The 16,780-nt window shown below is 40.8% G+C and overlaps 1 protein-coding gene across 2 annotated transcripts in view; it reads left to right on the forward strand.

Moving 5' to 3' along the window:
* The first annotated feature begins 6,549 nt into the window (after positions 1–6,549).
* ccny (cyclin Y) overlaps positions 6,550–16,780 on the forward strand; it is a 39,270-nt gene continuing 29,039 nt past the window's right edge. For both annotated transcript variants that reach the window (XM_061713101.1, XM_061713102.1), the window contains exon 1: positions 6,550–7,216. In XM_061713101.1, the coding sequence (XP_061569085.1) occupies positions 7,063–7,216 (154 nt within the window). In that variant the 5' untranslated portion in view covers positions 6,550–7,062. The remainder of the gene's footprint in view (positions 7,217–16,780) is intronic.

Here is a 16,780-nt window from a genome sequence, read left to right on the forward strand (position 1 = left end):
AGCAAGCGCCACTTGCCTGTCGTTATTCACTTATTGACTCTTGCACCTGTTGATAAGGCTGACTTGCCACATCCCAATCTCTTAATGTTTTTCAATGTTTCTGTATTTATATTTATTGTACATATTTATTGTATTATCATGCAATTTTATATAACGTTGTTTTTTATTTCTAGCACTCCCCTTTCCCTCTCCCCTCAAAGTGCGTATGCTCTTTGTTCTGGCTGCATTTCATTTCATTGAAACCTTAGACAACAATCAACACTGTGCACCCCTCTTTCTTGATCTGTCTAAGGCTTTCGACACAGTTGATCATGCTATTCTTATTCAAAGACTTGTGAATATTGGACTCTCTGAACAGACTGTCTTGTGGTTTGGAGATTATTTATCAGGTAGATCACAGTGTGTGCAGGCTAAAGGTGTCACCTCCAGCCCCCTTAATATTACAAATGGTGTGCCCCAGGGGTCGGTCCTTGGGCCTTTACTTTTTATTATCTATATCAACTGTCTTGATCAAAATGCTGCTGAGGCAAATTTTCATTTTTATGCCGATGACACAGTGATTTATTGTTCTGCGCCTACTTTAAATCAGGCACTCTGTCAGCTACAGCTTGCTTTTAATACTGTGCAATGTACCCTGTTTGAGTTGAAGCTTCTTTTAAATGCTGACAAAACAAAACTCATGACGTTTTCTAATGCAAAATCCAAGCCAGTGAATCTCCCGTCCATCACTACTTTTCAGGGTTCTGAGATTGAATCTGTATCGCAATTTAAGTATCTTGGATTCATAATTGATGATTCGCTCTCATTTAAGCCTCATATTCAGCATCTTGTAAGAAAGTTGAAACTAAAATTGGGTTTTTATTTTAGAAATAAGGCTTGCTTTTCCTTCGAAGCCAAAAAGAGACTTGTTGCCACCACTTTTATGTCTGTGCTTGACTACGGCGATGTCCTATACATGCATGCATCTGCTCTATGTCTTCACTCATTGGATACTGTCTATCATGGAGCATTGAGATTTATAACAAATTTTAGATCTCGTACTCACCACTGCTCTTTGTACACTCGGGTCGGATGGTCTGCTCTGTCCACCCGTAGACTCTATCATTGGCATGTCTTTGTTTATAAGGCCATTCTTGGCCTACTTTCACTCTACTTAGGAAATTATGTTTTTCAAAAAAGCACTGGGAGTCATAACCTTCGCTCCCAGGACTTATTTTTATTGTCTGTACCTAGGGTCCGCACTAAACTAGGTAGTAGGGCCTTCAGCTATGCTGCTCCTTATGCATGGAATGAGTTGCAGAAAATTTTAAAATTAAGAGATCTGGTCTCACTTGATGCTTTTAAAGTTCTCCTGAAAGACTTGGAAGCAAGTACATTTAGCTGTAGGTGCTTTGATTGTTGTTGATTTTGACTATTTTTGCGATCTGTTTACTGTTTTGTTAAAACTGTTTTAATTGTTCTTATGTTATTTGTTTTTGTAACCATGTTGCTGCCTGTCTTGGCCAGGACTCTCTTGTAAAAGAGATTATTAATCTCAACGAGACTCTCTCCTGGTTAAATAAAGGTTAAATAAAAAAAATAAAATAAAAAATTTGCAAATGAGAATTTGTTCTTAGATTGCTTGCCTGGGTAAATAAAGGTTAAATAAAAAATAAATTCAGACAGGTGGGTGGCTCTTTTTAAGGAAGAGGAGACACTTCTCTGGCTAAGAGAGTGGTTGAATATGGAGCTGAGAACATCTGTCAGCTCATGAGCAAAGCATGAGAGCAACTTTTAGGCATGATGCCACTTGTTTTTTGTTGGTGTTTTTGGGGGGGGGGGGGGGTCAGCATGCTGCTTATATTGTATTGTATATTGAGTTTTTGTCTCCACCCATAAGGGGCTGGGGTCATACGGAGGAGAGTTATGTGATGTATACTGTAACTATCTCTGCTGGTCTTGGGAACGCCCCTTGCACCGACGGCCTTCGGGGGCCCTGGTTGGTCGCTTTGCAAATAGATAGCAATAAACAAGTTCAGATAAGACGAGTCATAAGAAGCCAAAACAGAAAGTGGACTGTGATCCCAATCTGCCAGTGTTTTTCCTTATCTCGTTTGTAATGTGGTGCATATACAGACGAGTAGTTCAGGCGTTGCAAGCGTCTTGAGTCGCAACTACAATTTACCTGATTAAAGGGTGCAGGATTTACACATTTTGAAGTCAGCAAGCTCTTACAAGAACTCAATTAACAGCATGTTGTGTCAATCCTTTCTCTTCCATTTGTATTTAGCATTTGTCTTGCACAGCTTGACCTTTAAAATCTGATGTTTCCACTAAGAAAGAAACGGAAGTGAAAAAATCCCAACAAACCACAAGTACAAACAACTGCATACCTTTATGTCCTCAGTTCTTTTGATTGCTTCATAACAGTGATATGTGGAAGGGCTTCAAGTTAGCACGATAAACAAATTAGATTGTAAACAAAAGACAAAAAAGAATAGTAGTACATGTAGCGCTAATGTGCAAGTACAGTGTAGGACTTTAGCCCACTTTCAGACCATGAGGTTTTCATTTTATGAGCTCAATTGCAGTGGAAACTGAGTAACTTGAATACACAATGAAATTAATCTGCATCTTCTTTGACTGTTAAGTGTTTTTCAAGTACAGCTTACAAAAAAGCCAAATAAAAAATAAAATATAAAATCTTTGGGAAAAATAATATATATATTGTTACTCATTATTAGATAATAATAAGAATGAAAAAATTAACATTATCTATAAAATATCAAACTAACTTGGTCATGAATTTGGAGGCAGCTGGATTGATCTGGTAGTCTGACATGATCTTCAATTTGTCTTCTCACATCCACAGGTCTCCCCGCTGACTATCAGGTGCACAACTGAACCTCCATCCTCCCCCAGGAAGAAGCAGGAGCCAGCACTGGCAGCCTCCAGAAACGTGTGGTGGATCCCTGCTGAAACAGGAGTTACGCTTAATGAAGAACAGGTCAAGAGAGCAGTCACATTAGATCACCAACCAGTATTATCTTAAAGCAAACTTGTTAAGTTTTGTCTTATATTAAATGTTAATGCTAAGGACCTGTGATTTCTTAGGTCTGCCTGTTAAACATCTATAAAATATTGTTGGAGGATAGAAAGACCAAGTTTCAATATTTAGCATGTATGGCATATGCGTGGCTGGGGACTGGATTAAAGTTCTTTGATTTCTGGATATCTTTCTTTTTTCTTTCTCCTTTTCTTACTGTAACCAGACATCTGTGAATAATCTTGTCTTTTTTTGTTTTTTGTTTGTTTATTTAGCTCAGTCCAAGATAGGGCCCAGTGGTAATAGCGTCCAAATGATCCTCGCCTAAACCTGCTTTGTTATTTATTGCTGGAATAAACTTTCTGATGAGTCTGGGAGAGAAGCCGAGATATTTTGGTTTCTATTTTTTTCCAGGGTATGTTTTATTGTTGCTTTAAGGGAAGCTGCGTGGAAGAGTCAGCTAATGAAGGTGGAATATATCAAATGTCTTGAAAATGGCATGGCATTGTCGGAATATCAAAACGAGCCCTGGCAGAGCAGACTGGATCTTAAAATACATCCTCCATCAGTGATTCCTCTCACCAGGTGGGGGCTTCATTTGTCTGTTTCTCTGCCACGGCATTAACCGGAATACCAAACACTCCTCATCCTTAATCTTTAATGTGTTTGCACAGTGAAGTCAGTGCGTCAGGCTCATAATTATCTGTGTACCACCAACAGCAAAAACATCCTCACTCAGGTCAGACCTTTCAGGAAGTTCTCTGAGGACCTTTGAGCAGACCTTTAATAGGAGGCTTGGGGAGCACCGAGCACCTAGGAGACGGAGATTCGGAGGGTTGGGCTGCTGATATTGAACCAGCCGGACATATAAATACACTGTTGCTGGTGTCATCTTCACTGCTTTGCATTTTACTTTCCGTCTCAAGTGGTTTGCCTCCAATGAAATGCTTTATCTCTCACTAGTCTAAGGATGTTTGCATGTGACAAACCCAAATGTGCAATCATTAGAGGTTAAACAAAATGTGTATTTGATTTAATTTGACTTCAGAGTCTTTTGGACCTACGTATGTCCATTATATTTAACTTAGAGAGCTGTTAAAATCAGTTCTTCATCTACATGAGCACAATTTACCACTAGCTCACGTTTTTTTTTTTTTTTTTTTTTACATATAAGTGCATGAGTGTAAATAGTAGTTACTCTCACAAATACATTAATTTGTGGAGCTGCTCTTATAGTATTAACTTACTGTTTTAATTCACGTCAGCATTTTATGGGGCATTTGATTAAAAAAAATCAAAAGTACTTTATTAATCCCTAAATGGAAATTAATTGTTGTTGCAGTCGTCATGATTAAGCCTCTTCAAAGATTAATTTATTGCTGCAGGCAGGAAACCTCCTCTAACGTCTGCGTTGCAGCAGATCTGAAGAAGCCTCTGACTGAAGAGCGTCTTGCTGAATCGTTGCGTTGTGAGGAGGATGCTCAGAAGTGTTGATGATCTTCTTCACTTCTTCCTCCTTCACACATTCAGCCCCAGAGGCTCCAGAAACTACTCCAGAACAAAACCAGTGTCTTTAAGCCCCCAGCTCTGGTGCTGCCCCCCCAGATGACTGAAGATGTGATCCAACTCCTCCATGATGTTCTGTCCTTCAGTTGATGATTCTGAGGACTGTCACTGATGAAGCTTAGCAGTTTGATCATCTCACTTTTCTTACGCCTTTTGTTGCTGTTTGCAGAGATGTGTGGAAAAATTGCACCTGAATCACGTTGTGCATTCTGAAAGTGGGGTGAGCTTTTTCACCAGCGGAGGGTAGATGTGCAAAGAGAGAGGAAAATGTGGCCTTTATTTCATTAATGTCATTCTCCTTCATTGGTAGAATAATTCTATCTATAATAGATCTGTCAGTCTGATATGATTCAGCTGCAGGGAGAAGTAGAGTCCTGGTTTGACAAGATATGGCCAAAAGAAGATTACATAAATAGTAAAGATTGAAAAGTTACTGCTAAAATTGCCCTCCTGGTTCTTGTCTGAAGACGTGCATCTCTCCTATACACGGTTTTCTGCAGAGACAGAGCAATAAAATAAAAGCAATAAGAATCCAGTGCCTCTGAGACTTGACTTGCACCTGGGCCTATTGTGAAACCATATTCCTATGCAATCTGTAACAAAACCTACCATGAGAGAGACTAAACCTGTGGAATTCACCCATCGGGAGCAGGAAATACTGCTGGTTAGAGGTTAACTGGATCTCTGGAAGCACGGCCAATTAATCAAACTACACAAACAGACCCAAATATAATGGCATGTGCTTCTAGGACCAATTACAGCCATGTCTTTATGACCTTTATGAAGTCACTGGTAGTAGGCTGCTTTGAAAAAAAAGAAGGGCATTTGAAACAGCTACAGATAAAGTTTAGGATTACGGAAGTGACTTCCCCTTAGGTGATGGGTGTAAAATGATCTTTGTTTGCCGGCATCCTCTGTGAAACCAGTAATTCCTGTTCTCGACCAGCAGGCTGCACCACAGCACCGCTCCTGATCATTCCACCGGTGACACCATAAAGAAAATCTCTCTGCAAAACACTGCAAGTGATGGCTCAAGACACCCAGTTGTTTTGCTGGCATGCAAGCACAGCTCGGTGGATTGGTCTATTTCTCAACATTTATTTACACCCACTTCTACAAATCCTTCTGAAGCCCACATAGAGATTTAGTAACTCCTATCTGACTCTATTGCAGAAAAAAACAGAGTTTGTGGTTTTAAGAGTCATGAATTAAGGTAAAATAATTAATTGATAAAAACAGGACATAACCAGGGGCACAGAGTTCATCCAGCTGTTTGCAAGAAGTGCAGTGATTTTTTTTCTTTTTCTTAAGTAAAAAAAAAACACAATTATCATAATAACTGTAGACACATAAACGAGAGAACTATCACTGCTCTACGGTATTTCATATTTAATGTGAGAATGTATTTATTCCTCAGTTTTAACCACCCACTTGAACCGGAACCTTTTCCATCTATGCCGTGGTATGTTTACGTGCTGACAGAAAAAAATACTTTATGCTACTTTCTATATATTGAGACGAAAAACCGATACAAAACGTAACTACAGACAATAACGATGACCTGGAGATGTGAGCTCCCATGCTGTGTGCTCTTTTTCCCCAAATAAAGTCAGAGGTCAAACTCAAACAAAATTCCATCATTGACCACAACTCTTGTCGAAGTTAATGTTCACTTAAATTTCGTCTCTTAATGTGTTATATTTAATATTACTCTAATATCAAACGTGTTTGCCATATGTGAGCGATGTCCCGTTTTATACAATGCGCTTAAAGCCTGAATTATGGTTCTGCTTTAAATCGTCGGCGTAGCCTACGGCGTAGGTTACGCGGCGACGCGCACCTTGCAGCGTAACCTACGCCGTAGGCTTTGCGTCGGTGTAACGCGGAACCATAAATCAGCCACTCTGTGTTGTGATAGCTGTGATTCCCGAGGGGTCCGTGAAGGCACCAGCGCGGCGGATGTAGCAGCAGTCCCCAGACCACTGGCAACCATGTAGCGCTGAGCGCAAACTAAATATGTGCTCCAAATTTGCAGAAAAATAATGCTTTCATTTTCACTCTGGTCCATGTTAACGTATCAGAGTCTGAAAATGTGTTTGTGAATATAACCGGACCTTTGGTGACCAGTCCAAGGCGAGGGCAGCAGTGCAGGGCTGTATCTAATGGGTCTGCAGGGACGTCGACAACTCTTCTCCTCTCAGTCTCTGGGCGTTTTTACCACTTTTAATGGCCCCTTTCTCCCCGTTAAAGGCGTTTAAAGCGCTGAAGTAGGGCGTGCAACCGGGTCCTAGTTTGCATTAGGTCCGCATCCGCGTCCCCGCCCCGGTTTTTTCTTCTCCTTTTCTCTGCTTTGCTCCAGCAACATTAACACCCCGCAGAGCCAGGGGGGTCTCCCGGCAGGACCACCGCCCTAACCCCGAGGAACCAGGGTGGTCTCCCGGCAGGACCACCGCCCTAACCCCGAGGACAGCATGGGGAACAGCACGTCGTGCTGCGTGTCGTCCAGCCCCAAGCACCGGCGGAGCAACCACTCCCGGCTGGAGCCCTACCGGCCCGAGCCGGAGCTCAGCCGCGACGACACGGGCTGCAACCTGCAGCACATCAGCGACCGGGAGAACATCGACGGTGAGCCGGCCAGGGGAGCCCGAAACCCGGGGATCAGGGGACCCCGACCCGGGGGAGCCTCCAACATGTTTCATAGGGGGGGCCACCGGGCCAGACTTCAATTCTTGGGGTGGACACCAAAACTAAAAGCCATCATTACAGGATGTTATTATACTGTTGTAGTATACATGCTCAGAAATACTTTTTTATTTTATTTTTTTTACTTTCTAACTTGTCTGCATATATATAAATGGTTAATACCATGTTGGTAAAAACCTAAGGCATATATATATATGCATTTTTAATGTATAATATATATCATATATATTTTAATATATCATATATATATATATATATATATATATATATATATATATATATATGCATTTTTAATATATAATATATATATTTTTTAAATATTTATATATATTTTTTTTCTTATTAGGCTCAGAAATACTTAAAAAAACACCTACTGATATGCATTTGGCCCAAAGGATTTGGGATGAAACGCATAACTGATGATAGAATCTACTCGACCGGCAAGTGTTTTTATTGAGGCCAGTGGGGTGGCCAGCAAATTTGTAGGGGGGGCCGTGGTGGTGCCACTGCCCCGACCCCGGGACCCCCAGCTCTGCTGGTCCCGGGGTCCTCCTCATGTCATGCAATTGGGTTTTTGTACAGCTCTTATTGCATTATTGCAGTTGTGGTGTGATGTAGTTGTCTGTACCAACCTCCCCACAAGTTTAAGCTGGGGTGTTATTAGGGCTGGGGATCGATTCAAATGTCAAGAATCGATTCCGATTCTTAGGGGTTCAGAATCGATTATCAAGATTTGATCCGATTCGATATTGATAACGATAATGATTTGGGTTAGTGTTATTAAAACAGTTTTTTGAGCTGTTGCATGAATGATATGACTGTGTAGTTATGCAACATATTAATACTAGTATTGAGATTCAACAGCAAGTATAGAGGGAATGCGCATGACGTCACAGATGTGACTTCACAGCGGGTTACGCCCACTGAGTGGCAGAAAGACTGAGTGGCAGAGGAACTCAAACATCTAAAATGGGAAAGATCTGTTGTGGGGTCGACTGTACTCATAGATTTAGCAAGAAATCGGAGTTATCGTTTTATAGACAGCGGAAAAATAAGCTTAAGAGAGACAAATGGATCGCTGCAATTCACAGAAACAACTGGATTCCAGGCACTGAAACGTGGATTTGTGGTTCCCATTTTGTATCAGGTAATGTTGGATTTTTGGGTAGCTAACGTTAAACGGTCAAATCATGAATTTCCGTGCTTTGCTTCGTGTATTTCCCCAGCGTAGAAATTAAGTACATATAAATATCAGGAAACTGGATTCGTGGCCAAATATTAATGTCTATGGACCACTGGTTCTTCAGGTAACTGTACGGGTCACTGTCAAGTCCAACTGCCTTTAATTTAAGCTGATAATCGGCTGTTATCCCGTCTTCTCCACTAGTTGCAGATATTTTTGCCACTCAGTGCGAGTAAGGGGGTGTGGTCCAGTGGGAACGTGACGTCAATGCAGACCCTCTATTGGCAGCTAATGACGACTGTAAGGACCAATCACCTCCCAGAATGCTGATATAACTGCTTTCAGAAACATCTTGTCGTACAGAATTATTAAACAGATCCAGGGCAGCAAACAGAGGACGTATGAAATCGTTTTTATTCCGTTTTAATTTTTTCCATTTTCGGTCTATTTGGTTTTTAATTTTTGAGAATTTGGTTTTTCAGCATTTTATGCAAATGTGACCCCAAAACAGTATATAAAGTAATGAAATATAGACAATTTATACAATTATAACTGAAAACTTTAATGTTTTCATACCTTTAAACATATATAAAGGCAAAAACATGGCACTAGTTATTCTGGTGTCCAACAAAACATTCCTTTTTTTGGGCATAAACAAAAAAATACCAAAAGTTGTAATGATGAAAAAAAATCGATCTTTAGACATACAAATAGATTTTTAGGAATTAATATGAGAATCGATTTAGAATCGGAAAATCGATTTTTTTTCAACACAGGGCTAGAGTTTAATACAGAGCTTGCTGACATACATGATGGTTATATCAGGAAATCACAGGTCTGGATACTTCTTTTTATTGTAGCACATCATCAAACTGGGTTATGTGACAGCCTGGCCGGATTAACAGGGTAGTTGTTTGGGAAGTCATCCCTATTTATACCATCATCTTCAGGTTTTCCATATATTAATCCCTGGTGTTACCTATATGATTGTAATATATTAACCTGGTCCAAGTCTGCTGACCTGATTGTTGACCTTCAATTTGCACAATTTTCACCATGTGGCTCTGTGTAAAAAGGATGCTCCGGGTTGGACCGGGGTTGGTGTGAATTAGTGTTTCCGTAGGAGGTGGCATGATTATGATGGGCAGGGTTTGTTGCAGGTTGTTCATCCACTTCCTGTGGCGAGCAGAGAAATGTCCAACACATTTCAACTGTCATTAACACCAGAATACGCCCACTCTACTGTGCATTCACAGACACTTAGTGGGGGGGGGGGGGGGGTCTGTAACAAAATGAGCTAATGGGGATAATGTCACTGAAACTGATTTATTTTTTTCTACGTTTAAACATCCACACAGATGTTGGATGTGACATATAATACATAATGTATTACGAACCCACACAAAAGTATGGTATCGGCCGGGTCAAACAAGTCCTCAAGAAAGTGGTGATTTCATCAGAGTATAATGAGGTCAAAAATACTTGCTTGTTTTTTTCTTGACATACCAAAAGGAAACCCTGTGATTAGTAAGGATATGTGAGGGAGAGGGAGTAAAGGCAGGAAAGGAAGCCATCCCAGCATGCCACCGCAGTAAGGAAACTGCTTACCAGAAAATGTGAAACAGCAGGAACCCGTCCTAATGCTTGTTGCTGGGAGAGAAAAAAACACACAAATAGTTGCAAGGCATCTACATCTGCATCACATTGTCTCAATCTTCAGTGAGGAGAGATCACTTTTAGTTACAGAGCATAAATTGATACAAAAGGCCAAAAAACCCCACCAAAAAGTTATTCTTGCAATGTGACTGTTACACTTTTTGTGCAATTTCTTGAATTTTTAAGCCTCTTCCGAGATAGTGACGCACCTTTGTTACACTTTAGCTCCTGGGATTGAAATTAATGCGATACCCCCTCTGAGCTGGCCGTGAAGATGGTCACAGAGCCGAGCTGTGTGTAAGCATGAGCCGACGCAAATGCATCCGTCTTACTAATGACGCTGCTGTCGCTTGGCTCATTCCATGATGCTGGCGTCATGTTTGCAAAGAAACATTTCAGGTTTCAGTGGTCAGGCCGTTCATTTACTTGAAAACAGGGTGATGTCATGCATGCTGCCAGATTCAAATTCAGAGTCAATTTTTTATTTTCTTTTTTTGTTTGCATAGCATGCAGTGAAAGTTTAGAATAGTTCAACGTTTGAACTGGAAACATGGGTGCGAGCAGGCTGTATTGCCTGACTAATTGAGTTTCTGATCTTGTGACTGGCTTTCACTGCAATTCCAAATATTTAGCCATCCGAGTAGCACCAAGCGTTTACACGTCGCATATGTGTGACTCTTGCATAAGCACACACTGATGTGGCTCTGAGTGACCTCTGACCTGTGCGAACAACTAAAGGGAGGCAGCTGTGGTTCATAGAGAACATCTTTTTTTGAAAACGTAAGGTGTGATCACTGTAAAAGCACAGCTGCTGCTGGGCATCTGGGCACCTAGAGCTTTGAAATGTTGTTGTGTATATAACGGTTGAATTGGGTCATTGACTTTTAAAAACCATCCAAACATTTACACTTTACATAATGTGGCTTCCAAAACATGGAGATTTCTTTGCCTTTTTTTCCTGGCAGGAACACACTTGGGAAGAAAAGTGACCTTGAAATATTAATTACTCATTTACTTCTATGAGCTCTTTTGGGGGCATTTCAAAGACTCTCCAGGTTTAATTAAATGTACAGTCAATTATTATTTCAAAAATGTTATGAATCCAAAAAGAATTCCTATTGGCTTTACTGTTGTCCAGCCCCAACACTTCCTCATAAGTTAATCTGATGTATAACATCATACAGAACATGCTACAGGGCTTAGTGAGCATCAGTTGGCAGGTTAACCCAGAGCCGCCTAAATGCAGCTGTCCTTTCTGGTTACGCCCCCAAAACAACATCTGAAACGGGATATTGTGCATAACATTTGCTGGCAGCGCTGCTGCTCCTCCCACATGTTACCAGCTGAAGGAGCTTGTAGCCACAGCTCACTTTGATTGACATACAGTGACCGTCTTCCAGCTGGCTATTTGATATGCTTATTTGGAACAAGGTGCTCCACATGACAAGGAGATAGGGGCTTCAAAAACTTCTCTCCAGAAAACATATGGGTGGCTTAGTGGATAGTCTGTCCAGTAATATTTACAGTCTGTGGTCGGACTGACGTGGAGTGTAACAGGTGTGATTGGTTTGCTTGGAAAGGTTGTTCTGCTTTGTATTTCCCGTTACTATGTCTTCATTGACATTTTCAAGCTGTGTAGAAAGTTGGATTGCTGCAGTGCAAGTTAAGATTATTATTATTGCTCAATATTCATCAGCTCCAACTCGCGCTAGATTTGCTCTATTTGCCCCGTTGGCGTGTCCGAACTACGTAAAGGAAATAAACAAAAGGAAGCTACAGCAATGCAGAAAAGAACCAGCTCCACCGCCTAAGGTTTGGTGGCATCATTACAGAGAACCGTAGGTCTTGGCTATGTTCATAGCTGCTATGTAGAACCACAAATCAAGCTGAAAGAATCAAGAGATTTGCCCAGCTTCTAAAAGACAAGAGAACATAAGTTTGCTTCCCCTTTTTAAAAAAACTCACTTGTACAGGAAAAAAAAAGAAGGCTTTTGATCATCAATTGTTATAGAGGATGAAATGGAAATTGAGTCATGTAGACGGAGACGTGGCTTTCATGTGGTGAAAATAGAGCAACGCTTTCTTCCACCATCCCCCGCTGTCAAGTACAGTTGTGGGAATACATCTACCACAAGGAATAAAGCTTGCGTCCTTATTCTAAGGGAACATAATCAAGTTATCTGCAGAAAAACTTTCACCATCCAACTGTCGGGTGATTGTTTGATGCATCATACTAATGACCCAAAACATTCACCACAGGGGTCTAGAAATGTGTAGCAGGAAGCAACCCTGCAGCAGCCCCCTTTACATCCGCAGATACCCCCGTGTTTAATGTCCTTTTCACCTTTAACTGACACCGGGTCACATGTTGAGCCGGCCCCGCCAATAACTCGCCTCAAACAGTACACGTTTGTTAAAAAAGGACACGGCTGATCACTGTAATAACAGGGATGGCAGCAGGCCGAGCAAATGTCGGTGACTGCAGTCTCAGTCCGTCTGCTCTCACATGCTGCCGCCACAGCACAGTCCACCATCCACCTGTGGCACGGGACTATTCTCCATCATCCTCCCGATTTAGCAGTGAAACGTCATTCTCCGCACCTACACGGATAACACCTCCTGACTCATCTTCCCTCCCCTCAACATGGGGGGGGGCAATAACACACCTTGCATTTACATTGCCCAGCAGACATTAAACACACCTTCTTCGTTTTGACAAATAATTGGATAATTGTGATTTTCAACTCTTGAATGAACAGTTCAAGCTATTTGTATCTTCAGGGTTGATCTTAGTCAATTAAAATACAGTCTCAGTATGAACTGGTAATGTTACCTGTAGCTCCCAACAACATTAATCACCACTGCCACCACGGGACGTCGGCCAAACAGACAAATCTCCTTTTGGGTTTAAATGCTCACAAGGAAAACATCAAATTGACCAACAAATACAAAACACAAATATGGGATTTAAGCTTTCTAAAAAAGAAAAGATAGACAAAGTAGGAGTCGGTTTCATGCCTTGAGCAGTCTACTCATTTTTCTGGGTGATAAACTGTTGACCCTGTCTGGATGTCGTACAGCTTTCCACAGCTAGAATACTCCTCTCTGTACCACGTTTGTTAATACAGCCACGTATAAGCAAATGAATAGTTGGGAAGAAGTTGCATGCATTAAATCCCTTCACCCATAAATCTGTTGATGGTGTATCCTTTCAGGCTGTGTGAACAGTAAACATGGACAGTTCATAAGAGGATACTGCACATTCCTCATGACTGAGTGCTAACGGCCACCGACTGCAGCATGATGGCATAAATCTGCTTCCAAGAAGTTGGGACATCATGTGAAATGTAAATAAAAGCCCAAAAAATAAGTAGGAGCACTAGTATTTATGAGGGGGTAATTCAAGGTTCAACATTGTCCTTTCAGCGCCACAAAGCTGGTTCATTTCTTCCCTTATCACATGGTGGCTTATTTTGGAAACCAAACTTGCCCCCGGCCAGGCCTGGGTAGCTTGTTAATAGGAGGTCACAGCGTATTAAAGCAAAGAGTTTTCTCGGAAAATGAGGAAAGAGGATATCAGGTTGTAGATAATGAGTCCACGTCCAGCGTTAGACCACCTAAACACTTTGGTTTTCCATGACAGACATGCATTTGAGAATTGCATGTGTGTATATTTGTGCAGCAGTTCTCAGTACCCAGGTTGAGTTTACACAAAGCTGTTTAGTTTGGGGACTCTTTCCAGAGCTCAGGAAAAATGCTCCTCTGTTACCAAAATGGACGTTACTACTTTCCAGGAGTGTTAGTTGTATGCAGGATTGCAACTGCTTTGGGTACTGCATGTTGTTGTTTGTTGTTGGAGCTGTGGTATTATGGGAATTTTGAGTTCTTTGCCTAAATTACTCTCCTATGGTTGTGTGAGCTCCGATAACCTTTTAACCAGCTGGTCCTGGATGTCCACATGTGTAGTGTTCTCATGTTTTTGATTAATAGATGCAGATGTTGTAAGAAGAGGGTTTTTGTTTTAGCTGTAGAGTTTGGGTTATGCTGTTTTTTTGCTCTTTCTATGTTGAGAAAGCTGTGCCTTTTCACTGAAACCGACGGGCACCTCCTCTGGAACTGTATTGTAAGACATCCTGACAGTTTCTGGCAGATTTAAGCATCACCGGTGAACTGGACCTGTCTCGAGTCTTCAGCAGTACCTCTCCGCCTCCTTTCCATAGAAGAGTTGAATATTTGTCTGTCTGCTTCTCAAATTGAAACAGGAGTTTTCTGCAGTTTTGAAAACTTCACATCCTCTCAGACTTTAGTACTACTCCAAAATTTGAGGCATTATACTATTGAGAGGTGAAACGGAGTGGGAGGACTGATAACGTACACCATCAAATCAACAGAAATGTAAAGACAGGCTACAAGAGTGAGATAGTTTTATTGTGTCTCTGTTGGCATTTTTATCAAGCCATTTCACAGATGGGAGGTTGTGTTTCCTGTAATATCTCTCACACTTACACGAGACAGGTCTACTGGTGCTTAATTGTTTGAGCAGTAATATTTGTATGGTCAATTAATGAAGTAAATGCACTCAGTTTCATTTTTTAGTTTTTGCTTAAATTTTGTCTTTCTTGGCTTTGCCTGCTGCTGCAACATTGATGCATCTTATTATATATATTTTTTTAGATGATATGCAGCCCCAAATAATTTACCCAATTGGTGCCAACCGTCCCTCTTTTACATAAAAAAATCTCTCGACCGGCGGTGGACCTGTGCTATTGACTCACTAAGCTGATAACCAGTTACATAACACTGCTTATCATGAGCTCCATAACATTGATTTTTATGACAAATACCTTCATTTTTATTATTCAATGTTTTCTTTGGAAAAAATTCTGGGTAAAAGTACGTAAACAATTGTCCTGCTCTTTTCTGGAGCATGCCAGCTGCAAATGTACCAGGACAGCTCAGTGGAGGAGCTGTTAATGTGTTTTATTTGATTAGGTTCAGCTGAGTGGAAGGGTATTATTTTTCGTGCACGTGCTGCGTCGCTGCCACACTTGATCCCGTTGCGGTTATTTGTGTGACCCTGGCTGCATTAGGCTTGTGATTACAAAAATCAACCAAGAGAACTGCTGATCGTGATTAAAAACTCATGCATGCAGCCTTTGCGTGTGTGCACAAACAAAACCACACAGTCCTCCTGAATAGCCTCTTTTCATGTATAAGAGGGTCATTTAGGTGACGCCTTTCATAAATCAGCGTTGTAATCTCATTTGCCTGAGAAATTGCTCTGTATTTTTCATCAGCAAGGTTTCTGTCCACCAGTCGGACAGCTGATGCACAGCTCTCCGTTTATTCCTTTGTATGTTGTTTTCTATTATGTGAAAACAGAATAAAAACCATACTTTTATAGCTATGAAGCCATGGCAAGGTCAAGTCCATCATCCGTATCGGACTATGGAGAAGACACGCGTAGCACAAGGGGCAGTTAAATGTATTGATCAACTCACAGGTCAAGTATTTGATTCCATGGGAAAGGAAATTGCTCATGTAGTGGCTTTTGACTTGTGGCTTGTGTGGTTACAGAGCAGCTTTCAAAAGAATGTTTTCCAGTTTTAAATTCATTTACCCCCCCAAAAAAACAAAAAGCTTTTACATTTTTATAGTTGCAGTATTTAGATTTTTCACGTCATCTAAAAATAAACCTCTTTTAAGCTGCTGCTTCCCACAGCACAGAAAAGGATGGTAGGACTGGTAAAGATTAGGATCGTCTATGCATATATTTATCAGTTAAAAGTAACAATATTTACTGCATTTTTTGCACTTAAAAACAGATGACTACATTCCTCACATCAACACATCAGCTTCTTTTAGCTAATTTGTTCAGAGAACATGAGAGGAGGTAAAATCAGGCCACTCGTGATGTGTCACAAATTTGAGAGAGGTGGCGATGAAACAGATGGAGCTTGTTTGGGTTTTTACTTAATATAGACATCTGTAAATGAGTGTTGGCTCCAGGCACACACACACACACACACACACACACACACACACACACATATTGATGAGTCTCGCTTGCAGGCTAATTGAAATCTGGACATGGATTATTCATGCGTGACTGATGAATCTGGGGAATTCTCCAAACGATGAATTTCAGACTAGTTGACCTAGATCTGTTGGTGTCTGACACTATTTTCTTTTTTAGATGAAAATTCACCTAATTGTGTTTTTAGTGTCTCATGTAAATATGTGTCGATTCAGATTTAGTTTTTCGTTGTCATTTCAACTGTCACGTCTTATCGCCAGTTGATTTATGCAGATTTTCACATTCAAAAATGGTCATATTTGCACATTTTGTTTGGGGGAAAGAAATGCACTTCAGAATTTTTTAGTAGATATTATCTGGCCAAAAATAATGATACTTGTGTTAGAATTGAAGATAAGATCAGGTTTGGAGGAATTTAGCAGTTACAAGTGAATTATTTAGTTATCCGTCACTGGATTAAGCTTTGGTTATTCAGGGAGGAGACAAATGAACAGCCTTGAGTCTTTCTCATCCCGCACTCAGATTTTCCTTTCTTTCTTTTTTTCCTTAAAATATTCAAAGACATTCTGGCCCCTGCAAGGTCTCTGCTGTACTGCGTCATGCAGCCTGA

The sequence above is a fragment of the Cololabis saira genome, chromosome 22 (genome assembly GCF_033807715.1).
Source record: "Cololabis saira isolate AMF1-May2022 chromosome 22, fColSai1.1, whole genome shotgun sequence".
Taxonomy (NCBI): domain Eukaryota; kingdom Metazoa; phylum Chordata; class Actinopteri; order Beloniformes; family Belonidae; genus Cololabis; species Cololabis saira.